Source organism: Pseudonaja textilis, chromosome 12 (assembly GCF_049901715.1).
Source record: "Pseudonaja textilis isolate UNSWEBS1 chromosome 12, rPseTex1.2, whole genome shotgun sequence".
Taxonomy (NCBI): domain Eukaryota; kingdom Metazoa; phylum Chordata; class Lepidosauria; order Squamata; family Elapidae; genus Pseudonaja; species Pseudonaja textilis.
This window is the reverse complement of record NC_142001.1, coordinates 4,979,166-5,003,297: the sequence shown is the minus strand read 5'-3', so window position 1 is coordinate 5,003,297 and position 24,132 is coordinate 4,979,166. Positions and strand designations below refer to the sequence as shown.

The 24,132-nt window shown below is 47.0% G+C and overlaps 1 protein-coding gene and 1 long non-coding RNA gene across 6 annotated transcripts in view; one reads left to right on the top strand and one right to left on the bottom strand.

The window, feature by feature from the left end:
- Positions 1-1,387: 1,387 nt before the first annotated feature.
- Positions 1,388-3,188, bottom strand: LOC148124764 (uncharacterized). 2 transcript variants are annotated; one of them, XR_015745044.1, is made up of 3 exons: positions 3,061-3,188; positions 1,591-1,714; positions 1,388-1,511 (listed from the first exon to the last, which is right to left on the bottom strand). It is a non-coding gene; the product is annotated as an uncharacterized LOC148124764 (long non-coding RNA). The 2 variants fall into 2 exon arrangements; XR_015745043.1 differs by having other exon boundaries at positions 1,388-1,714.
- Positions 3,189-3,329: 141 nt separating this feature from the next.
- The window catches only part of ATP7A (ATPase copper transporting alpha), a 36,873-nt gene continuing 16,070 nt past the window's right edge, over positions 3,330-24,132 (top strand). For 2 of the 4 annotated variants that reach the window (XM_026703103.2, XM_087940884.1), the window contains exons 1-10: positions 3,330-3,421; positions 12,351-12,490; positions 14,804-15,293; positions 16,514-17,257; positions 19,227-19,451; positions 20,235-20,398; positions 21,549-21,710; positions 22,241-22,317; positions 22,478-22,709; positions 23,523-23,756. In XM_026703103.2, coding sequence (XP_026558888.1) covers positions 12,371-12,490; positions 14,804-15,293; positions 16,514-17,257; positions 19,227-19,451; positions 20,235-20,398; positions 21,549-21,710; positions 22,241-22,317; positions 22,478-22,709; positions 23,523-23,756 — 2,448 coding nt within the window. In that variant the 5' untranslated portion in view covers positions 3,330-3,421; positions 12,351-12,370. Of the gene's footprint in view, positions 3,422-10,862; positions 10,985-11,648; positions 11,694-12,350; positions 12,491-14,803; positions 15,294-16,513; positions 17,258-19,226; positions 19,452-20,234; positions 20,399-21,548; positions 21,711-22,240; positions 22,318-22,477; positions 22,710-23,522; positions 23,757-24,132 lie in introns of those variants that run through there. The other 2 variants (XM_087940886.1, XM_087940885.1) reach the window with 2 other exon arrangements.

Sequence of the window (24,132 nt, the reverse complement as noted above, 5' to 3'; positions counted from 1 at the left end):
TGCTGAATATGAATCAAAACCTCTGATATATATAGTACTGTTGTTCTCTGGCCCCATCTTGTAGCTGGGGCCAAATACTTATCAGTATTGTTTGGAAGCCAACTAGCACTTAAAGGGTCATCTACCCATAAACCTTCACTCCCAAAACAAGTGCATCCTGGGAAGCCAGACTCCATTTCCTTTAGCATTCGGAAGGAAACTGAAGCCCCAGGAAGAATCCAGCCTAATCTGTGGCCCATGCGCATCTGAGGACAAAGATCCGCTTCCCATACTTACAGCATCGCTAATGAGATTTAGATTTATCTGTATTTGTTAAATTGTTATGCTCACCAGCAACTCAATACTGCTTATTTTGTTTTGTTTTTTTGTTGTGTTTTTATTTATATATAAACATTTTGAATAGAGTGTATTGTCCAGGCATGCCATTTTACAAAAGAAAAGAAAAAAATAACATATATACTGATAATAGCAGTAGTACAACAGAATAATTCTAACCATATTTATCATTATGTTAGCTTATTTATAATCCTATTGATATTAGCATACAGTTGTAAACAACATTCACATTTAATTTATATGTAACTGCTCTTTCTTCATCTAATTTCTACCTCTGATCTCTAACCAGTGATAAAACCTATTCCACGTTAAGTAATACTCTGTATCTCCTTTATCTTTTATTTTGAATGTTAATCTATCCATCTCTGCATAATCCAGTATTTTCCAAATTATATTTTTATCCAATGGAGTGTTCTCATTTTTCCAATATTGTGCAAATACAATTCTCGCTGCAACACTGTGTATTTGGGTTCTTCCTGTATGTATTTCTATTTTTCCCAGTTTTACCATCTTTTCCCTTTAATAAAGCATGCAGATCCACGCAGGTGACCTGTTTTATTGGAGGACAGGTGGGTTTAGCTGCATGTCAAGCTGCCCAGAGAGTAACTTGTAGTGAGGACAGAACAGTGAGCATACGCATTACGTTCTCACACTTGGGTCCTTGGATCTGCCGGGCTCTTTTCCGGGCTGGCACCTTTGGTCCCCGTCATCCCTCCTCCCTCTATCCCCTTACTCTGCCCCCACTCTTTATATCAGGATGCCACCAAAACGAAGCAGGGCTGAAGGGAAGCAACTAGACATCGGGAGGCAGTGAGTTCTAGTCCTGCCTTAGATAAGAAACATGGCTGGTGATCTCAGGCCAGCCACTCTCAGTCCAACCTACTCACAGGGTTGTTGTTGTGGGAAAAATAGGAGGAAGGAGTATTATGTTCACAACCCTGAGTTATTTATAAAAAATAAAACAGGTGGGATAAATGGATCTTCCAATGTGCCATGGTTGCTGCTTTGCCATGCTTTTTTGCCTGTGATCAACCTGTGCTATTTTTTTGCAGCAACTAACCAGCTGGTCCACTGTTTCCTCAGCTTTTCAGAGGCAGCATTTGTTCTCTGTTGCTTTCTGAGATCAGAAGTCAGAGAACACTGGGAAGAACGGCAATATTTGGCATGAATAACGTCTGGAAGAGTAAGACATCAATCTCACAACCAAATGCTAAGATTAGTTAATTCGGATTAGTTTTTCAAATTGCTACTTACGGTTCCATATCATACACCGTATCATGTCATGCCGGGAGTGATCAGCAGAAAAAGGAGAAGAGGTCACGTTAGTACCCGCTGGCTGGACACTATAAAGGAGGACACTGGGGTGACCATGGTGGATCTGAAGGAGACATTGCAAGACAGAGAGGCCTAGAGAGTGCTGATCCATTGAGTGACCAAGGGCCAGACATGGCCCGAGGATGCTACCCTCTCAATTTTGGCCCCATATGCCTTTGTTCTTAAGGTTTGCTCATGTGCAGGCAGAATTACCTTCTAACAGAGTTGGAAGGGACCTTGGAAGTCTTCTAGTGTCCAAACCCTTGCTCAAGCAGGAGACCCTATCCCATTCCAGACAAGTGACTGTCCAGTCAGAAGAACTGGGAGGGACCTTGGAAGTCTTCTAGTCCAGCCCATGCTCAAACAAGAGAACCTACACCATTTCAGATAAATGACTGTCTTGTCTTAAAAACTTCCAGTGATGAAGCACCCACTTTTTTTCCTTTTTTTTTGTAAAGAAACAGTAACATTTTATTAGAAAGGGCAAAATGACATCAAAAAGCATCACATACATACACAGCTTCTGATGGCAAACTGTTCCATTGGTTAATTGTCCTCATGTTTGGAAGTTTCTCCTTAATTCCAAGTTGTTTCTCTCCTGGATTAGTTTCCATCCATTGCTTCCTCTAGCCCTCTGGTGCGTTGGAGAATAATTTGACCCGCATTCTTCTTTGTGCAGCCCCTCAAATACTAGAATACTGCTATCATGTCCCCCCCTAATTCTTTTCTCTAGACTAGCCAAACCCAAATCCTGCAGCCATTCCTCATATGTTTTAGTCTCCAAGCCTTGGATCATCTTAGTTGTTCTTCTCTGAACTCTTTCTACTCTTTCCAATGTCTCAACATCTTTTTTGTAGTGTGGTGACCAAAACTGGATGCAGCATTCCAGGTGTGGCCTTATTAGGGTTATGTGATTTTGATTCTATGCCTCTGGTTATACAACCCAGGATTGTATTAGCCTTTTTGGCTGCTGCCGCACACAGCTGGATCAGATTCATGTGATCCTTCTAGGACTCCAAGGTCCCTCTCGCAGTTATTGTTTTTGAGCCGAGTCTTGCCTAATCCGTACGAATACCATTAATTTTTCCTGCCTAAATGTAAAAGTTTGCTTTTCTCCACATTAAAGTTCATTTTGTTGGATAGGGCCCACCGTTCAAGGGTGAACTAGCTCCTCTGGCGCTTTTATTTCTTATGATTAAAACACGCCTCCTGCCAACACCTCCAGCGACTCCAGGCAGTTGCAACAGGTCGGGGGGGAGGGGGGTGTCCTTTAGGTCAGGGGTCTCCAACCTTGGCCACTTTAAGCCTGGAAACCACTCCCAGAATTCCCAGCCAGCAAAGCTCGTGTAAGGTTGGAGACTTCTGCTTTTTAGGTCGCTGCTGCCATCGAGCCCAGAACCCGGGGCGCACCTTGGTGTATCACGTGATGTCAGCCCGACGCCATGACGACCACGAGGGCGGTGGGGGGGAGAACGTCTCCCCCCTTTCCCTTGCAGGGGTTCCTAGACCAGAGAGATCCAAGGCGTCGCGTGCTCAGGTCACCTGACTCCCTTTCCCCCCCCACCCGGTCCACGTGACGCCGCTCCCTTCCGCTTTGCTCCAGGGCGGCGTGCAGAGCGTAGCAACCGTCGCGCGGACGGCGGGGAGGGGAGGCGCGTGGCCAGGAGGGAGGGGCGTGGCCGAGCCGGCGGCCGAGGCGCTGGGCAGGGAAGGAGGGAGAAGTCCGGCGGCGGCGGCGGCGGCGGCGCGCGCGGGATGGGCCGCGGTTGAGGTACGGCGGGCTCGGGCTGGCCTGAGGGAGCGAGACCCCCCCCACCCCCGAAGACTCTTCCCTCCCTCGGCCGTGGTCGGCGGGAAGGAGGGTGGGGCGGGGTCCTGCCCTGTGGGACAAGGGACCCTCTGGGCGGCCTTTGGGGGCTTCTTCAGTCTGACCGGCTGTCGGGGGCTTGTCTGGAAGACCCCCCCACCCCGCTTTGGCAGAAGGAGCCGGATTGCGGGGGGTCCCGGGGACGAGAGGGAGAAGCGCGCCCCCTCCCTCCCTCCCTCTCAGGGGAGGGGCTGCCACTCCCAGGACCCCCGTGCGGGCTGCGGAGTCTGGGCCCTGCAGTCCACCCGCCTCAAAGTTGCCGGGCTCGTTTCTTCTCTCTGCGGGCTCGGCGCCTCCTGGGCGGGGGACCTTCCACTTCCCGGGGCCAAATTGCGGCTGGTGGGGGGGTCCCGAGGCCTTCGCGGTGAGAAGCCACCCCCCGTTTCCAGGGGAAGAAAGGAAGCCCCTCCCGCCTTGCCCGAGGCTGCTGCTTCGCTCCTGCCCTTTGCCCCGGGATCCTTCGGGCGCTCCGGGTCCGGCTGTGCCCGAGGCTGCGTCTCCCTTCCTTCCGTTTCCTACAACGGTTCCTTGGGTTATGTCGCTTCCTCCTTCCCTCCAGACTCCATGGATGCAGCAACGTGTGAGGAAAGTGCTTTGAAATAAAAGAAGTATTTAAAAAGCATTTCTAAAGCAGGCCTTTAATTGAGGAGGCCGATCTGCATTCGGGGCCCTGGAAGACGGAGGAAACCTCTTTTCCCCCCCCCTTCCTTTATGCTGGCATGAAGGGAAACTCTGAAGGCGCTTTTAACTTCTGTTTTTGGATGAAATGTTGCATCATATTTGAGGCTGAACCCTGCTCTGCAGAAAAACAGGGCGTCGGTGGCTATTAAAGTTAATTAGAGGAGAATCCTTTTGATTTTAAGGAAATTTCTGGATTATATTATCTGTCGCAAAACAATCTGGTAGCTAGGCTGTATTTCTTTAAACATGGTACCAGTATATAAGCTCTAATGAAATGCACTTATTTGGAATTCAGAGTTCTTGAAAGTTGCTGCTTTTGAATGTTTTACTTGGTTTTCATCTATGCAATATTGCAAGGAGAAATACAGCCTGTTTCAGCTGTAGGCTCATGTCTCAATCAATCAATCAGAGTAGAGTTAGAAGGGACCTTTGTGGTCTTCTAGTTCAGCAATCCCCAATCTTTGCGGCTTGGCGGCCCAGAGTATTGGGCCTAAGACGGAACCTTATACTTGCTGTAGGTGTTTGGGTTGGAAGAGAAAATCCTTGTACAGATACTTATGTCACTACAGTAAATGCACCTATTTATTGAGCCTGACCAGCTCAAGTCTGACTCAGGCTTTCAAGGTCGTTGTAAAATGAGGATCCAGATTGTTGAGGGATAATATGCTGATTCTGTAAAGCACTATGAAGCAGTATATAAGTGCTATTGCTAGTGCTGTTATTTGCATGGATTTATGTATTGTCCAGCTCCCTAGATTCTGTACAGTTTTGAGTAATAGGATTAAAAGCTATAAATAGAAGTAATGGCAACCAAAGCAGCAACAACAAAAAAATGATATTTCAACAACCCCCCAAAAAACACAAATCCTACCACCATAAAAATACGTATTAAATTTCAAAGTCCTGTTTTCACAATCTTGTTGAAAATCAGAAAAGCGAGTACACTCACATATATTCATTTTGTAGCGTGGGAGACCAATAGGGTGTCCACTTGAATTTTGTAGGGGTGGGACTGCAAACAGGTTGGATGGATTCCCCTCAGGAGTTTTCCTGCAGCCAAGCTCTGCAGGGCTTTAGAGATGGGAGCCCAGCCCCTTGGAGCTGACTCAGAATCCTATTGGTAGCAAGTGCCATGACCCCAGAATGGGCACAATCTTTCTTGCATTGTGGCTGCTGCATTTTGTATCACTGCAGCTTCCAGATTGCCTGTGAAGGCAGCTTCAGGGGGAGGGTGTTCCAGGTGGCGAAGATGAGCATACCAGTCAGTCACTGTCCTTGGGGCTCCTTAGTCCACCTGGCGCCACACCCGGCACCTGAGTTGCATTTCGTCTTTTTATATTTATTGTCTTTTTATACTTTGTTAGCTGCCGAGAGTCTTGAGATTGCATCTGCAAGGACCTATGAGAAATAAATGAAATAGCTTCCGTAAACTGGGCAAAGACTCGTTCTAGGAGGAGCTGTTAATCCACGGGGACCCCCGAGGCAGCCACATTTCAAGAGATGCCTCCAACCAAGGAGGGTGCAGTCTTGGATTTTTCAAGGACAGTGGCCTCTTGCCCTCAAGCAAAGCAGCATTAACCACCTCCTACATCAAAGCATTAATTCCCCCTCCCCATTTTCCATGTTTTTCTAATCCAAGATTGGGAGTGGGGGTTTCACCAAATTCATGACTGGTAAGGAGACAGGTGTCTCACCTGGGTTTTTTTTCCCCCTGGATCTTGTTTTTCTGTATGTACTTTATTAGTATTCGTACATGGTAGCAAGCACGATGTGATTTTGACATATTAATTTTGGGAACCCCTTAAGGAATATTTAATGTTGGCATAATAGATCTTTGACTTTTGTTAATATTTCTTACTCTCCTCTATATTAGCAGGGACAAATGTCTGGGGAGAGGCTCTATCTTCCATCTGTCCTTGCAGATGCCCATGGCAAAAGTACTGCTGCCCCCCTTTTTAAAGAAATGAGCATTTCCTCCCCCCTTGGGATTCCTCTCATTCACCCCAAATTTAAGAAAGTGTAACTAAAAAGGGTGAGATCTGCTCAACCCTGTGTTCTGATGCTTTCTCCAAATGTGTTGGGTATGTAATGTTGAATTTCATATTAACAGGCGTCCTGATATTTTCATCATTAGTATGGCTCATATCCAACTTGTAGAAAAAAGAAAAGTTGTAAATGTTATCATTGACACACTTGTGAAGCCACAAAAGCTCATTTTCTGTGATAATACCGTGTTTCTCCAACAATACGGCCTCCACCAATAGGAAGGCCCAGCATGATTTCTAGGCATGAGGTGAAATTAAGCCCCGCCCCCAAAATTTAGGCCTATTTAAACCATGTGTTTCCCCACTATTTCTCACATCGTTTGTTAGAACTACACGAGGTGAAGAGAAATGGGGGGGAAGGGAAGGGGGGGGAGAAAGCTTGCCTTTAGGAGCGCCATGCAGGTAGCCTAGGCTAGAATACCCTGATCTACAACCGATAGAACATCAGCCGATAGAAGCTCCCCGAAGGCAGAGTCGCCAGCTGCTTCTGTCGGCCGGTAGAAGCAACCTCGGCGTTAGTGCCCATGCGACCTCCCTTCACCACGAGGCCATTTCTATCGGCCGATGGAAGCTCCCCAAAGGCAGAGTCACCAGCTGCTTCTATCAGCCGGTAGAAGCGGCCTCAGGACGAGTGCTTGTGCGCGCTCCCCTCGCCACGAGGCCATTTCTATCGGCCGATGGAAGCAGCTGGTAACTCTGCCTTTGGGGAGCTTCCATCGGCCGATAGAAACGGCCTCGTGGTGAGGGGAGCGTGCATTAGTTGTCTTTGAATCTACAAGCGGGGCAGGAGAGAAAACACACGCATATCCGTGTCTGGATAAAAATTGAGAGATTGCGACGGAGGGAATGGGAGAAAAGGCCTTAGCTCAAATGTGTTCTTGTTTTGCTTTCCTGCCCATTCTCTGATCAATCTCTCCGGGGCAGCTTTTGGCCTAAAATCTCCCAGGTCTCGCTCAGCTAAAGGAGAGGGGAGGTCTCCAAAGACCGTCCCTAACCTCCGCCATTTGAGAGGACCGAACTCGTTGCTTCTCAAAGTTAGACCCGCAAGTTTTTCAAAAGTTCTTCTGAATGCCTCGGATGTCTGATGAGATCCAGAAATGTCTCGTGATTGAACTCAATCAAAAAAAAAAGAAGAAGAACCTGCACCTTGTCGCCAAGTCCCTGGTTTTACGGCTCCTCTCTCATCCCGAATTATGCCGAAATAAAGGATTCCGAGGCTGGCGTTGGTTAATTGGTTAATGACAGGTGCTCTTTCGGACGCTCAGAGAGAGAGAGAAAAGGAGGTGTCGCTGAAGTTCTCAAACTCCCCCCAACTATTAGCAGCGCCACCCGTGAGCTGTGGCAGGATTGCCTCGGATCATGGGCAGAGTGCGTTCGCCGTTCAACTCCCCCTCCACGACTCAAGGTTCATACTAAAATTAGGCCTTTCCAACCAGCCCCTGCAAATATTCAGCCCTCACCAGAGCAATAGAAAGGAAGGTTTAGCTTCTCCCTGGCCCTCCTTCGCTCCAGCTCCCTCCCACCCTCCTGTGCCGCGGCAGCGACCCTTTCACATTCACCCTGCTTCTCCGCCGTATTACCATGAGGACCGCTCCCGCGTCTCCTCTCGGGAGCCCGCCCGATCTCCCTTCTAAGGGTAGCCGAGCTCTGCTGCCTCCTCTTCCCTCCCGGCGGGCCCCTCTGCTCCCCAAACCAGCGGCGGCAGCAGGTAAAGGGAGGTCGGCTGCCCTGGGACTTTGGCAAGTTGCCTGGAAAAGGTCTGGCCTGAGGAGGGGAGGGCGGTGGTGGGAACCCCGCAGGTACTGAGACCTTCCCTCACCAGAAGGGCTTGGCTGATCCGGTGCAGGGACGAGGGCTAGCAGGGGTGATGTGTGTGTGTGTGTGTGTGAGAGAGAGAGAGAGAGAGAGAGAGAAACTCAGCTTGCTTCCCTTCTGCTAAGAAAAGTTTGCAGCCACTCTCCCATGCGCATTCCCCTCGCCACGAAGCCGTTTCTATCGGCCTTTTGGGAGCTTCCATCAGCCGATAGAAACAGCCTCGAGGAGAGTGCGCGTGCAGGCAGCCACAACCCACCCCAAAGCGGCTGGTGACTCTGCCTTTGGGGAGCTTCCTCAGCTGATAGAAACAGCTTCATGGGGAGGTGAGTGCGCGTGGGTGCTCGCCCCGAGGCCGCATCTACCGGCCAATAGAAGCGGCTGGTGACTCTACCTTTGGGGAGCTTCCAGTGGCGGCCTCATGGAGAGATGAGTGCGCATGGGGCACTCTAGGTGGAGGTGCACATGGGGGAAGAAATTAAGTTACCCCCGAAAAGACGTCCTAGCCGTTTTTCGGGGCTCAAAAAAAAATAAGACCCAGCCTTATTTTATGAGAAACACGGTACATTGAGCGAACCTCTTTCCCTGAAAAACTGTTTTGTCTAATTTTGTTTGTGCAACAATAATACCAAACACACAGCCAAGTGCTCAAAGAGCAGGTGGCAGCTGATCTCTGGAGGGCTTTTGCACAACACAGTTGGGCCCACTCCTAAATTGGGAAGTCATTCCCCAAAAAATTATTCAAGCCCCAGCGGCATGGGGTGTGTATGATGGGCACACGACCATACCCACATGTGCCACCAGTGCTCTGCAACCTGCCATGGTTACCTATTGGCTTCTGGGTGCAATCCAAGGCATTGGTAACCACCTATGAAGCCCTTCCCAGCACAGGACCTGGTTATTGAAGGACCCGTTTATTTCCTGTGGTTTCTGCTTGCCCAGTAGAATTAGGTAGAGCGGGCCTGAATGGACCAGGCGGTCCATTCAAATGATCTCATCTCTTGGGAGCTAAGACATCGGCTTTCTCCATTGCCAGACTTGTCCTTTGGTACTGCAGGCCCCCCGAGATCCGGACCACGTTCCCCTGATATCAGGCAGGACGCCTGGCTTTATTCCCAAGCCTGGAATGAAGGGGCCTATTTGTTTGTTTTTATTTCTTTAAAAGTTTTACATGGTCACCCATTTTAAGCAATTCCGGGCAGTATATAACAACAGTAAAACCAATTACTATAAAACAACAGTAAAATTGCAGAAGATTAGATTAGAATTAGAAGAAGTTTATTGTCATTGTACAAGTACAACGAAACTGTGGATGCACCCCAGCAACTGTTCGCAATACAATAAAACCAAAGCACTTAAAAATGAAGATAAGAAAAATAGAGTACCCGCATCTCCATTTGCAATTTGAGAGTACAATATCTACAAATATACACAAAATATACATCCAACACTGACTGTAATGCTTAGCCGAGTATAACACACAAGAGATGGATTGTACTGTAATATGTTATTATACATCTGAATGGAGTATTGAGATTTCACATCTTAATAAGGTAGTGACTTTGTGTTTATTTGCGGTTAGGATGGCCCAGGGAAAGAAACTATTTGTTAGTCTAGTGGTGTGGGATTTTATTGACCTAAAACAACGTCCAGACGGCAGCAGATCAAAAAGATAATTGTCAGGGTGTGAGGGGTCTTCTAGGATGGCCTTGATTCTGCTTTGGCAGGGGGACCTGGCTAAGTCTTCCAGGGGGGCAGAGGGCAACCAATGATCTTTTGAGCTGTGTTTATCACCCTCTGTACAGTTGTCCTCAGCTGTGGAGCCTGCATACCACACACTCAGACAATATGTCAGTGCTCTCCACAGAGGCTTTATAGAAAGCCGGCAACAGCTTCTTATCCAGATTGTTCTTCCTGAGAACCCGCAGGAAGTGCAGCCCCTGCTGAGCCTTCTTCACTATGGCCTTGGTGTTAGGGGACCAGGAGATATCAGCTGAAATATAGGTGCCAAGGAATCTGATTATAGGGACAGTTTCCACTCGTTCTCCATTGATGATGAGTGGGGCGTGGTCCTGTCCATGTTTCCTGACGTCCATAATCAGTTCTTTGGTTTTATGGACATTCAGTGACAGGTTGTTCTGTGAACACCAGATAGACAGGTTCTCTACTTCTGCCCTATATGCCGTCTCATCCTCTCCGGAGTTGAGACCAATCACGGTCGTGTCGTCCGCAAACTTTATGATGGTGTTTGTTGCATGGCTTGGTGAGCAGTCAAAGGTGTACAAGGCATATAGCAGGGGGCTCAAGAGACAACCCTGGGGGGAACCAGTACTGAGTGTAATAGTGGAAGAAAGCTGGGGGCCAAGTCTAAGCAGACAGTGGTCTGTCTGTCAAAAAGTTCTTAATCCAGGAGCACGTGGGGGTGGGGACCTGCAGATTATACAGATGAGATCTTGTTATAAAGTAAGTTGAATATGATTCTAGGATGACAGCAAAGCAGGGGATCTTTGCTGGAACATTATTTGTGTAGGTCTAAACTGAAGACCTCTGGATTTTCTTGGAAGCCAGGGAGTCAGAAGTCTGGTGTGGTCTTTGCTTAATGACCTGTGCAGTCCTCACTTCATAACGGCCATAGTGACTGCTGTCACCAAGTGGCGTGGTCATATGACATCAGAGCTTATGACCACATCTCTGAATGCCTGTCCCAATTAGTTTCCTTTAAGTGAGAGCTCCCTGCACAGCCACCTTTTGTCTCAGAGCTCAAGATGTCCCAGGCAGCTCTCTCCCTCTGCTTCTCCTCCTCCTAGGAAGAAGAATCCTTCTTGGCTGGGTCAAAAGAGAGTTCTGAGCAGGGCCAGTGCAGCCGGTTCGCCCCAGCACCTCGCTCTCGTTCTTGGAATATAACCTGTGCAAACCGCATCCAGCCATGGTGCATTTTAGCTGAATTTCCCCCCCTTCCCAGTTAGGTTTATTTACATGGAAACATCCTTTGTTAAAGCTTCATTTGCACCTGCTACTTAACTGCCACCTAAAATTCTAAATCTTTAATTGCTTTTAAAATGCGTTCAAATTTTTTGAGAGTCATTATTATGCAATAACAGATGCTTTTGTACTCAGTAAACCCTAAACCGCAGGTGAAGGGAAAACGCTTAAGAAACCTCGTCTTTGTGGTTAACTCTGAAAAATTAAGGTTGAAAGACACAGACTATTTAGATCATTATTGAGATGGCTAATCCAGAATAGGAATCACTTTTTCCCCTGCTATAATGTCTGTGTTCTGTGGGAGAATTTGAGGTATAGTACTAATACCCAAGATAATTTTAGAAGCCAGCCGTAGATTAGTAGGAAATTTTATAATGGACTCTGTACTATTAAATATCAAGGTAATATTCATTCCTTATTTACTGAATCGGAACCCTATTTGGGGGTTTGGAGAGAACAGCTCTTGGTGCTCCTGCCCACTTTTTATGATAGCAGAAGGAAAGTTGGGGTATCTTTGCTTCCTAATGGGGAGGTATTGAAAGTGTGCCCTAATATCACATTCACATTTAGTTATGGATTTGGTTTTATTCAATCCAGATTGTGACTTCCAGTGTGTTGGTTCCTAAGGTGAATTATACCCAGACACACCCAGACAGGTATGTACCTCAAGCAGGCGCTATGCTATACAGGATCCTTAATTATTTGGTTGATCAATAAGCGTGGAGTTGCCTTCCCTTCTGCAGATTACAGGGAAACTAACTAAGCAAAAGGTAGATAAAAATCTTTGCACGTTCTGGATGATCAAGAACTGTCACTTTGAGAATTAATATAAACAAGGGTTTAGTCATATGGAGTAATTGCATCTTCCACATTTGCTGTTTGGGTCATTCCTCTTAAGGGTTTCCACATACCAGTGAAAATAAACTTGTCAGCCTTGTATTTATTCCTGTTGCTGCTTTTGAGCAACTCGGGTTACTTCTCATTAGCATTTGTAATGCTTTGCTTTTGGAAATAGATGGTGCAGTTTACACTCCCCTTGCCACACCCTTTGCTTTGCTTATTTATACATTCATTTCATTTCTGCCTCTTTCTGTGCTCCGAGCAGCTCAAGGCAATGAATGCCTCATTTTCTTTTCGTTTTCCAATAGCCCCATGAATCAAACTGGGCAAAGAATTGATGCCTGACCTAATAGCTGGTCTCCACTTTTCCAGGAGGTTTTCTTGTAGGTGTTCTGTCATTTCCGTATAAATGGGGCATCTGGTTTGTGCCTCTGTTTGATTTGTGCTATTACCTTTTTCTTTCTAATTTTCAGGAATGTAAAAGGATAAAAGAATGGATCCATCGCCAAGGGCCAGATCAATTGTCGTTCACGTGGAGGGAATGACATGCAGTTCTTGCGTGCAGACAATTGAGCAGCATATTGGGAAGCTAAATGGAATTCATGTCATTAAAGTAAGTAATTTTGCTTTTATTACAGATCAGAGGCTAGATGGGACGCAGTAGTGGAGGAGTGCTTTTCCGCACAGCAGAACAATCTTGACAGGTTTTAGATTCAGTATTCTTAGGAGAGGGGGGTGGGAGAGGACGTGCAGTTCAGAGAGCCTGAATTTGGTTATCTTCCATATAATTGGCAGTAAATCAATCCATGATACTATAGCCAAAGGCGGAGGAAAGAAACTGCAATATTTTAAAATGGTTACATTTGTGCAATTAGATTGCACGGGGGCTTCCAGGTTGTGTTTTGCCTATGGCAAATGGGAAATTTGCTGTTAATTCAATGGGCTTGCCAGTAATATCCATTTGCCCTTTTAGAAATTGAAGCAGCGGGGGATATGTTGACGGTCTGCTGAAAAACAAATCAGGTTTTAGACCTTATGAGAAAGTTTCTGACGTTAGTAAATCTGTGAGGGGTAAAAGTTCAGAGAAGAAGTTCCTCCTATGTGTTGTAATCTTGGCATCTCAGCAGAATTCTGACTTTTTTTGCCAAAGAATCGGAGCCCAAGTTGCTTTTGCAAAAGTAAAGAGGCTAAGACAAGTAGAAGAAACTCTCGGGAAAAGCGTGTCCGTTTCAATCCCAGCCAGGCACCCGGGAGAGGGAGAGGCTCTCTTTACTGCAGCTTGGATGGAGAAATCACTGGTGGGACGGGAACCTTGGGGTGCTAAATAGAAATTTTTGGTCTGCTGGGATTTATAGATTCCTAGTCTAAATTTAGATTGGGAAAGCCTGGATCCTGTCCTCCTTCCCCCACTGGAACCTGGCCTAGAGCTTGCATGTGTGCCTTGGCTTGTGTTTATTCCCTTACAATATCCACGGCACATAAAATAACGTTCATTTAAGTTTCTAAAATAGCTGCAATATTCTGAAATTACCAAATGTCGCCAGATGCGCGAGTTTGGGTAAGAATGCCAGCGTGTTCTGAGATTTGCCAAGAGAGTGGGATCCTTTCAAAAACATTTTGCCACACCTTCCTGGGACACCTGTGGTTCCCCCCCCCCCACTACAATTTGGGAGCTGTTGTTCTCTGCTTAAGATTCAAACTGTCGAAGTCTCTTTTGGTATGGGTGAATGGAAGAAAAGCAGAGTAATAATAAGGTTGTTTTGGGAGGAGTCCTGCAAGGGAAGCTACGCAGGGCTTTCATTATCCACCTTCCTGGCCCAGTTTCTTTTGTCCTTGGGCCCATCCTGAGCTTTCCACCTGAGGGGAACCTTCACCCGGCTGCCCCAGATTCCAGAATAATAAGTCAAGCTATTTAGGATAGCTCCTTTAGTTTCTCCTGTGGACTTGATCATCGTTTCCCTTTCCCGTCTTTGCATGTACAGTATACTTCTGACTTGCCATTCCGTCCTGACAGCTTTTAGTTCTTTATTTCTGGTGTGTTTGTCACTTTTTATTAAAATATTAGCATACTTAATATTAAACTTGTCATTACCATACCAACATTAAACCACATGGCAGTTTGTGTCAGGCATGGAAGACCAGGTCCGCACGCGAAGGTCCAATTTAACTGAGGCCCAGGGATAATTCTCAACTAAGTTAGCTGCCCCTGTTTGGAGCAGAAAAGGGTCAACGAAATTCAAGGCGGGGTGGTTGGACTTAGTCCACTTGTGGCTATGTCGAGATTCCTGGCTCGCTCTCTCTCACTCCATCCCCAGGTTATGCCACTCCATCCCTTAAAATTTGCTTTCCTTTTTTTTTCAATGTGTATGAAATTTCAGTGCCCATTTTCCTAGTTAAATACCCACCAGTATTATGCCACAGAATACTTCTAAAAATGGAGGCGGGGGGTTGTTCTGTTCATCCCAACCTATGGCCCTATACACAGCCCACCACAAGTCATTATAGCATTAAATGTAACATCATGTTCCATATCAGCCAGCTATTTAACTTTCTGGGCATGACAGTTGAAGATTAGGTTAATCTTAATCTTGATTACTGTACTGTATATAGATTGTAATGTATACTTAAGGCGCTGTAGAAAGTTCATGTGAGAAGTGTATCCTGTGTTATTGTGTGAGAGATTTCTGAAATTGTTTTGCTGCTTTTTTTTTGTGGCTCACCCGGTAGCTAGTCGTCTTGCCTTACAAATAAATCCGAGTTAATTTATGGTTTCATAGGTACCGCCTTACACTTCCTCCTTCTCAGGGGAGTGAAATTGCCATTCAGGGTGTCAGTGTAATAAGCCAAAGCTGCTTGACATGTTAATGCCAGTTTAAGGCCATCTTAATCTCACTTGGCTCAGTTGCCTTTTCTCTTTGTCCGCAAGGTTTCTTTGGACGAGAAGAGCGCCACCATTGTTTACGACCCCAAAGAGCAAAACCCGGAGTTGCTCCAGGAAGCCATCGAAGACATGGGGTTTGAGGCGGTTCTTGGCGACACCAAACCACAGCCCGTTCCACATGACACCACTTTTCTTACAATTCCCACCCAGGCAACTCCAACCTGTGAACAGATTCGTAGCGACCTCCTAAAGGTCAAAGGCATTCTGGACGTGAAAATCTCTTCTGACAAAACAACTCTAGTTGTAACCTTTATCTCCTCTATTCTAACTAGCAAACAGGTTAATGAAATAGTACCAGGATTAAGTTTGGACAATGCATTACAAGATAAAAATAAAGGAACATGTGAGGATGTAAGTTTAAACCAAATAAATGACGTGGTGCTAAGACTGAAAATAGAGGGGATGACCTGCCATTCCTGTACGAGCACCATCGAAGGAAAAATTGGCAAATTGCAAGGGATCAAGCGGATTAAAGGTAATTAAAAACAGAGCCCTTTTGCAGCTTTTGTCCTTTTAAACCATTTTCATCAATTCTCCATTATAACCTGAATAGGACAATTGAACTTCCAAGGGGTACAAAATGTGGATGACAGTTCTTTTTATGGAGAAATTCACCTGTAGGTCCTTCATAAAGCCACCATTCAGAAAGCTACAGTAGGTAACATCCAACCTTTTGTATTCTCAAACAGAACCGAGAAACAGAACTTACGCTGAGACCGTACAAATTTGAAATAATTCCCCCCCCCCTTATTTTAGTAAGTCACCGGGACTAGCAAGAACGAAGGGGATGGCAGCCTTTATGGCATGATGTAACTGCTCCAGACCCTAGCACTTCCACTTCAAAAGCTAAGTTCCACCTCTTTGCTCTGTGATTCGTTTCTGTTGCCTGCTGTCACAGCAGTGATATAGTCTTCAAGTTCCTCCAGGCTCTTCTAGCCAAACAGAAGGATGCTTTCCAGGTAGAGCTGTGCAAAACGCTCCATTACTGAATAGTCTTTAACTCCCCAATTGCCTGTGTCAAGTACTCTGGAAGTTTCCTGTTTGAAAGGCCTTTCAGAACACTCACGGATACTTCTGGACCGCTGGGAAGTATCAGCATGCAAACAGCTGGCTTTAGGTGCTCCAAACTGCAGTCAAGCTTTTTCAGCCGTGTTCAGAATGAAACAGCCGATGTGCTTTTTTCCGGGCATGGAATGAACAAGTGTAGCAAAAGCCCCAAAGACATTGATTCTCAACTCTTAACAACTTCTAAGGTGTGAGGACTTCAACTCCAGAATTCCCCAGCCAGCCATTCTGGCTGGGAAATTCTGTGAATTGAAATCCCCACATCTTAAAAGTTGCCAGGGTTAAGAAGCACTGCCCAAGGATACTGGTGATGACTATGGAGGGAGAAGAGGAGGAGAAAAGCGGTGGGAAAAGCCAATGCCTGGCTGGTGGGTGGGATGTGACATGCTGAGAGCTGCGGAGGGGAGGGAGGAACAGACTGTACTCCCCCCCCCTCATGGTGGACACGCCTCCACTCAGAACCACCCACTCCCAGAAAGCAGCAGCCTCTGAGCTAGGCAGTGAGTCCCTCCTGATTTCCAGCTCCTCCAGTTAACCAGACTGTTCACGTACAGGAAGCCTCTTCACCGATAAATATTTCACGGACTAGCCAGAGGGAACCGCACCAACCCTTTTTCACTTATCTTCCAGTTTCCCTGGATAACCAGGAAGCCATGGTCACTTACCAGCCTCACCTCATCACATCAGAAGAAATAAGGAAGCAAATAGAAGCAGCGGGATTCATCGCCTCCGAAAAGAAAATGCCGAAACCGCTGCAGCTGGGCTCCATTGACATCGAGCGGCTGAAGAGCAGCCACACCGGGCGCTCGGAAGGGCCCCCGCCAGAGAGTCTGGGAGGCAAGCCAGAGGGGAAGACCGTCGTCTTCCGCGTGGATGGCATGCACTGCAACTCGTGTGTCTTCAACATCCAGAGCAGCCTCTTGGCGCTGCCTTCGGTGAGCAGCATCACAGTGTCGTTGCAAGAGAAGTCGGCTGTCGTCCAGTATAACCCCAGCCTCATCAGCCTCGGGGCGCTCAGGAGAGCGATTGAGGCCGTCTCCCCGGGGACTTTCAAGGCCTGCGTTTTGGACGCGCATGAAAAGGCCGAGCGCCTGAGCAACTCCAGATCTCCCCCGAAGCCGCCTCTCCCCGTAGCTGTACACAGCATCGGGCCCCATCCCCTCACGCTGGTGACCGTCATCCGCATCGAAGGGATGACTTGCCACTCCTGCGTGCAGTCGATCGAGGGGCTCATTTCACAGAAACCTGGCGTGAAGTCGGTCTGTGTGTCGTTGCGGGACCGTAATGGGACTATTGAATATGACCCAACTCTGACCTCTCCGGCCGATTTAAAGGACTCAATTGAAGACATGGGCTTTGACGCAGCCGTAGCTGGTAAGTTATTCCTTAGATTTCAGGCAGGCTTGAGAACTCCAGCCATTTCTTTAGGTTCTTGGAGGGGCCGTTTTATGCGGGATAATGCGGTCATTTCCCTAACGGGGCTGGTTTCAAAGGGAGGGGGTCTTGCAATGTAGGCACATGAGTTATGCTTCAAGGCGATCAGTAGACTGAAGGAGGCGGTGGGCAAACAAGCAAGTGGAGGGGCGATGGCTGCTGCCCTCCAATCCTGCGCTTTCAGGTCGGTCAGTCCACCCAGAAGCTCATCCAGCCATTGGCAGGATTATTCCAGAAAGGATTGGTAACCGGTGTGCCTACTGTAAATACATTTGTGCTTTTTGCTTTTTTGTTTTGTGGGGATTGGGGGATTTCAGGTGGTTTTCACGACTTTTGTAACGATCCCCCTGCAGGAGTAATCCTGCTCTGCTAGAGAGGGTCCTACAACATAGCGTTGCGCTGACTGCGTCCAATTCATGTCACCTGCATTCTCCTTAAAATGAATTTAAAGATCAACCTTACACGTTACAACTTTCTGAGTAGCAACTGGCTGTTTCTTTCCCTTTTGAGCAGCCAGTGTGTCATCTCAGTCCACCGTAGGGAATTCACTCTTGGTGCCGTTAAGGGAGGCCGGATGGGAAAGGCGTAAGGAGAGGGACCTTCCGGTTGCCCTCTCCAGTTGCCCAGAGAATGACTTGCGTCCCCGTGACTTGCTCTGTTCTGCATGCCCTGCCTTATGACTAGATGTGGTGAAGTGGGATTGGTAACCTCCTTTCAGCTATCTTAGAGCACCTGGTCATACTAGAATTTTGGGGTGGGAGGGGAATGCAGAAAGTCTCCATATTTCAGTATCTTTTGAGAAAATGAAAACAAAAGGAATGTAGCAGCAAGTCCAGTTTCCTTTGCTGTTTGCACTTTCCTTTTGCACCCTGACAAAACCTAGCATTCCCCCGGAGCTTTTTTCATTCTGCAGTCCATGCTTAAGACAGTAGCCGGGGGCCCTGGGCAGAGATGGGCATCTTTTGAAGCTCATGGGGGCACATTTGGAGTTTGGAGAAATTCTTGAGACAAATCCGTGTGGGGTTGCAAAAAATCGTCATCATCATGCACTCAGACTAGCGAGCCTCCAATTTAATGCCGCCTGTGCAAGGGAACCTTCCCGGCTGATTTTTGTCCAGTCTAGTTGCTCTCTCTCAGCCTAGCCTACCTGACTGGGTTGGCGCTACGGGAGAAAAATTGCAGGAAGGGGACCTGTGGGAGGGGCCTTGAGTGTCTGGAGGAAAGACAGCGACGCGTCTAACCGATCAATATAAAGGAGTCTTTCACAACATGATGACATGATAGGCAGGCCAGTTTCAAGGTCGCCCGGGTCTTTCTTTCCTAATCCTGCAGGGTGTCTGTTTATGGAGTACCCAGGCACACTTCTGGAAAGAGAGGAGGAGTATATCCTCCCCCGTTATTTGTGTCTATTACTGTATTAAAATGGGGACGCAACGGCTCAGTGGTTAGTCGCTGAGCTTGTCTCCTGCAGAGCTGACACTCTGTGTAACGGGGTGAGCTCCCGTTACTTGCCCCGGCTCCTGACCACCTAGCAGCTTGAAAGCATGCAAATGCGAGTAGATTAATGGGTACCACTTGGGTGGGAAGATAACAGTGTTCTGTGTTCCTTGGCTTCATGCTGGCCAGATGACCATGGCAATGTTTTTGGACAAGGCCGGCTCCCTGGGCTAGGAAACTGAGATGAGCATCACCCCTAGGGCTGGACTTGACTGGACAAGGGAAATTCTTTACTTTTATCCACTGTGCTAGTTTTACTTTTTAATTAAAAGAAAAATTCTTTAAAAACTAAGGTCAGGTGGGGCAGGGAGCTTAAGCATCCGGAAAGATCCGCATATCTACTCCTGTCATGAGAATGCAGTTGGTGGAAGAGCTGGGACCTTGTTTGCTGATGATAATTTTCTGCTTCCAGTGCCGCCAAGCCCAGAGCCCATAGTGCTAATCACGGAGCCTTCCCAGGAGAGGCTGGCTAAAACTCAAGAGAGCAAGCTGCCCAAAACAGTCGCTCACCCCAGCCTGTCGCCGGTTCCGAACAGACCAGGTTTGAAGGCGCCGTCCAAATGCTACATTCAGATCACTGGTATGACCTGCGCTTCCTGTGTGGCCAACATTGAGAGGAACCTGAAGAGAGAAGATGGTAAGAAACCCTTCCGTGAGCCTGACTAACATTTGCTGCCCCAGAATTTATGGCTGACGTTGACCAGATTCTCAGGTAAAGGTAGAAGGAGAGCTACTCTGATTGGAACTCCTGCTCGGGGTTGAGGCGGGGGCCCATGTGGGACAAGGAGAGGGAGTGTCCTGTCTCCCCCCCACCTTGCAAGTGTTAACATTTGGTCTTTGGGTGGTGGATCTTGCCTGTTCCACTTGGACCGTAAGTCACCCTTTTCCCCTGAAGGAGGCTAGCAATAGCCCTTGGACTTACAGGCCGCTTCCCAGGGTTTCCCGGCCCTCTCTATGCGGTTTACAGAGTCAGCCTCTTGCCCCCAACCATCTGGGTCCTCAGGATGCTCTAAACCAGGGCTGTCAAACTCACGTCGTCACGTGACGTATCAGGACTCCCCCTTCGCTAAACCGGGCCTGGGCGTGGCCAGCATGTGATGCATCCAGCCTGCGGGCCGGGAATTTGGCAGCCCTGTTCTAAACAGAGTTCAGAACTTTTACCATGCTAGAGTTTTTTCAAATTTCATTTTCCATACTTGTGGAGAATAAAAGGAATCACTTGTAAAAGGAGCCCCACAAATCAAGGTTTTGGGCGGCAGCAGCGCCACAGCTCTGGCCCTGGGCCAGGAGATGTCCTAAGAAAATCAGTTTTATTCTGACGAAAATAGCAGCGTGGTGTATTTATTCAGGACCCTTGATTGTACAGCATACTGATGGTTTCCCTCCCTAAACGTTGCTAAGTGTGCTTCCCTCTTTCTAGGGATATGCTCTGTGCTTGTTGCCCTGATGGCTGGGAAGGCCGAAGTGAGATACGACCCTTCCGTCATCCAGCCCCCGACGGTAGCAGAGAGGATTAGAGAGCTGGGGTTTGGTGCTCTGGTGCTGGAGGATTACGATGAAGGCAATGGCATCTTGGAGCTGGTTGTAAGCAGATTGTTTCACTCTCAACACATACGCATCTGGCAGGGGTGTTTTTTTTTTTTATACCACATATGAAAAGGATGGAAGCAGTTGGGTACCTGCAGTCTATCGGGGCTTCTGAAAAACGTGGAAGTCCTGTTGTTGTTTTATCTAAGTGAGACCCTACTGAAGTGGCAGGACCAGCCCTCTTACTCCGCCTTCCCTTCTTGCGCCTCTTTAGGGGAACTTGGCCTGTCTTGGTGGACGTGTACTTGAATGTAGGGACCATTACCCTCAAAATTATAACTGAAAACCTAAAATTTCATTTTGCTGTCGTATCTATTTTTGCCTGTGTATCAGAAAGTTTGGGCATCTTTCTGTTACTCTTCCCAAGTTTCTAGTTCTAGTGGGATATTTATTTTCCCTTTCCTCAGACAGAAGTGTGCTTCTGTATCTTTTCACTTGTTTGCTTTTTTTTCTCAGTGTCTATATTAGTTTTTCCCCTGTTGGTCAGGAAGGCAAAGAATACACTTTGCAGGATAGGGCTGTATGAAGACTGGGAAACATAACTGCTAGCTGAATGGGTAGGTGTTGAAATGCAGAGCGAGCAGCAGGCTTTCCCAACTCCCCTAGAGAGGAGGGTAGTTTGTCCTTTGGTGGACAGTTAAAATTCTTAATCGTATCTATTTATTTCCCTTGTTTCTATTCTGCAGGAGTAGAAGGAGTGATTTATTTGTTTGTTTTGCTTGCTTCCCAACGTTATTACTTTTGCAAACAATTCAAGATAGTAGCTTATCCAACATACTTTTTCCTCCTGCTATTGTCCCCACAACCACCACCCTGGGAGGTGAGTTAGACTGAGAGCGAGCGACTGGCACCCAGTTGGCTTTCATGGCTAAGACAGGACTAGAACTTACAGTCACCTGGTTTCTAATCTGGTGCCTTAACCACAAAACCAACTGTGGCTCTATTTACCAGTTTGAATAGCAGAACAATTGCAGAAGAATAACAAAAGCAAAGATAAGCTAGCATAAATCTTGAGCTAGGGTTAGGGTTTTGGGGGGGAATTTATCCCCTTTCATCATGTTATTCTCTAGTTCATTGTTTATCACGCAGGCAAAATTATCCTTTTAAGAAACAATATTCTGCAAACAATTTTTTTCTCTCCTCACAGGTCAGGGGGATGACTTGTGCCTCGTGTGTTCATAAAATAGAATCTACCCTTATGAAAACAAAAGGGGTTTTGTACAGCTCAGTGGCCCTGGCAACCAACAAAGCCCACGTTAAGTACGATCCGGAGATCATTGGCCCTCGGGATGTTATACAGATTATACAGGTAAGTATTTTTGCCAGTACAGTTTCTGTGAGCTTGCTATTTTTTTGTTTTGTTTTATTATTTTCTAGATTTATTTTTTTCCACAAATGTCAATTTAACTAAGTAGAGGAAACTCTGTGAAAGAAGAGGCTGAATATGGACGCTGGTTTGAAGTTGGAATTTTCTGATCCCACTATGTGGATATAGCAAAATGCTAAACTTAAGACTGAAACTTAGGTTCTCTGTTTGGTTTATGTTCTTATTCTCCCACCCCCATCTCTCTACCCCTTATATCTTCTAACTTCTTATACCTGTTGGTTTAGGCTCTAAGCTGTTGTCAGTGTTAATTTATCCTTGTTAATTTGTATCCTTCAGTCTAAAGCAACAAGTTTTTGGACAATGGTTGTTGTTTAAAAATATGCAGAAATGTCCAAACTTATAAAACATCTCTGAAAAAGAGTCAGTTTCCCTTTCTTGGTAGTAAATGTCTTACTGGTTTTTAGATAAGATCTGTGTGGAAATGTGCATATTCACATCATGTCTCTTTCCAGAATCTAGGATTTAATGCTACATTGGTAAAAAAAGACCGATCTGCTAGCCACTTAGACCACAAGCATGAAATAAGACAGTGAGTCCTTTTTTGTGTTTATTTGTACCTTTGCAGTATTTCCTGGAACGTGGTTTTTCCCCCCACCCCCCCAATAACTGTATACTGTCTTTCAAAGCTTTACCTGACTTCTTAAGTTATGATGGTTTATTCAATATTATCTCGTCCGCTTATTATTTAGGTGGAAACAGTCCTTCCTCGTGAGCCTCATTTTCTGCATCCCTGTAATGGGGCTCATGATCTACATGATGGTGATGGAGAGTCACATGTCGGCCATGCAGGAGGCTTCTAACTGGACTCAAGAAGAAACAGAAGTAGAAGTTCACCACCCATCCATGTTCCTGGAGCAGCAGATTCTTCCCGGACTGTCTGTGATGAATTTGCTCTCCTTTTTATTGTGTGTTCCTGTTCAGGCAAGTAGAAAGGGGTGGCCTGAGTCACTCGGAGGGCAGAACATAAGCATCGCGCCCCACTTCCCTTTAGGGTTAGGGCGAAGGATGAGTTGCGGTGCTTAATCGGGAAACACTGACTCAGCCTCTTTGGGAGAGTAAAGTGTAGAGGACCTCTTTAGTGCTTAGGTAAAGCATGTGTGATTGTATGGATTGTCACCAGAAAGTGCCAAGGGGTCCAGTAGGCATCTTCCTTTAACATTTGACTTCGCTGCTCCCATCAAAAGGCTGACCTCGAGGTTCATCTATTGAAATGGTTTTCCTTTTCTGTCCTTTTGGAAGAAAGCCAAGAGTAATATTTTTCTCTTGGCATTTCGAGCATCTCTTGTCAACCTTTTTGTTATTCTCGGTGTCATTTTCCCTGGACATACAGGGGAGGCTTTGCTTCCAGGTGAAAAACCTCTAGCCCTACTAAACAAAATGCATTTCACCATTATTCTGACTTTTCTTCCTGAACCGAACCTTTGGTGGTGGGGGAGGGGGAGGGAAAGGAAAGGAAAGGATGGAAGAAGCCAAGGAGAAGGTGGGAAATAAGGGTGACCCAATGAGGCAGAGCAGCCGCAAAGAAGAGGTTCCCCTGGAACACCCCAGCTGCTCTGCTGGGTGCCCCGTGGGAAGCTGCTGCCTTGCCTGTCAAGTCCGGGGTGGATGGGGGGGTGGGGCTGCCTTCTTGAGATGCCCATGCGAAGGGGGGACTTTCCTCTTGAAATGTGACAATGAGCGGCCGTTCCTATGTGTTAGTATTACTTACCCTGCTGACGTTTGCCCTTCTTGCAGTTCTTCGGAGGCTGGCACTTCTACATTCAAGCCTACAAAGCGCTGAAGCACAAAGCAGCCAACATGGACGTGCTGATTGTCCTGGCCACGACCATCGCCTTTGTCTACTCCTTTGTGGTTCTTCTGGTTGCAATGGCTGAGCAGGCAGTGGCCAATCCGGTGACTTTCTTTGACACACCGCCGATGCTCTTTGTGTTCATTTCGTTGGGCCGCTGGCTGGAGCACGTGGCCAAGGTCAGGGCAGAGGGGCTCTTCCTCTGGTTCAGGGGGAGACCTGGGGGAACCATGGGGGAACCATGCTTTCAAATTACCTGCCATCTTCTGTGCTTACCTGGGTCTAACTACGGTTTGGGTGTTATTAATAAATGTGCTTCAATTGAAGACATAAAACAATAATATAGTACTACACACACACACAACACAATGATAAACATCACAACGCTGGCTGCCTCCCTCTCCTGCACCCCTTCTGCCTTCTTGAAGAAGGCCTGGAAGGGAGCTCAGTGGCATTTGTGCGCATTCAAGCGTCTCACAACTGGTCCCCCATCAAGCAGGAAGCGAAGGGAAACCAGGGAGCAGCATTGCACCGGCTGCCGTCTTCTAGAAAACT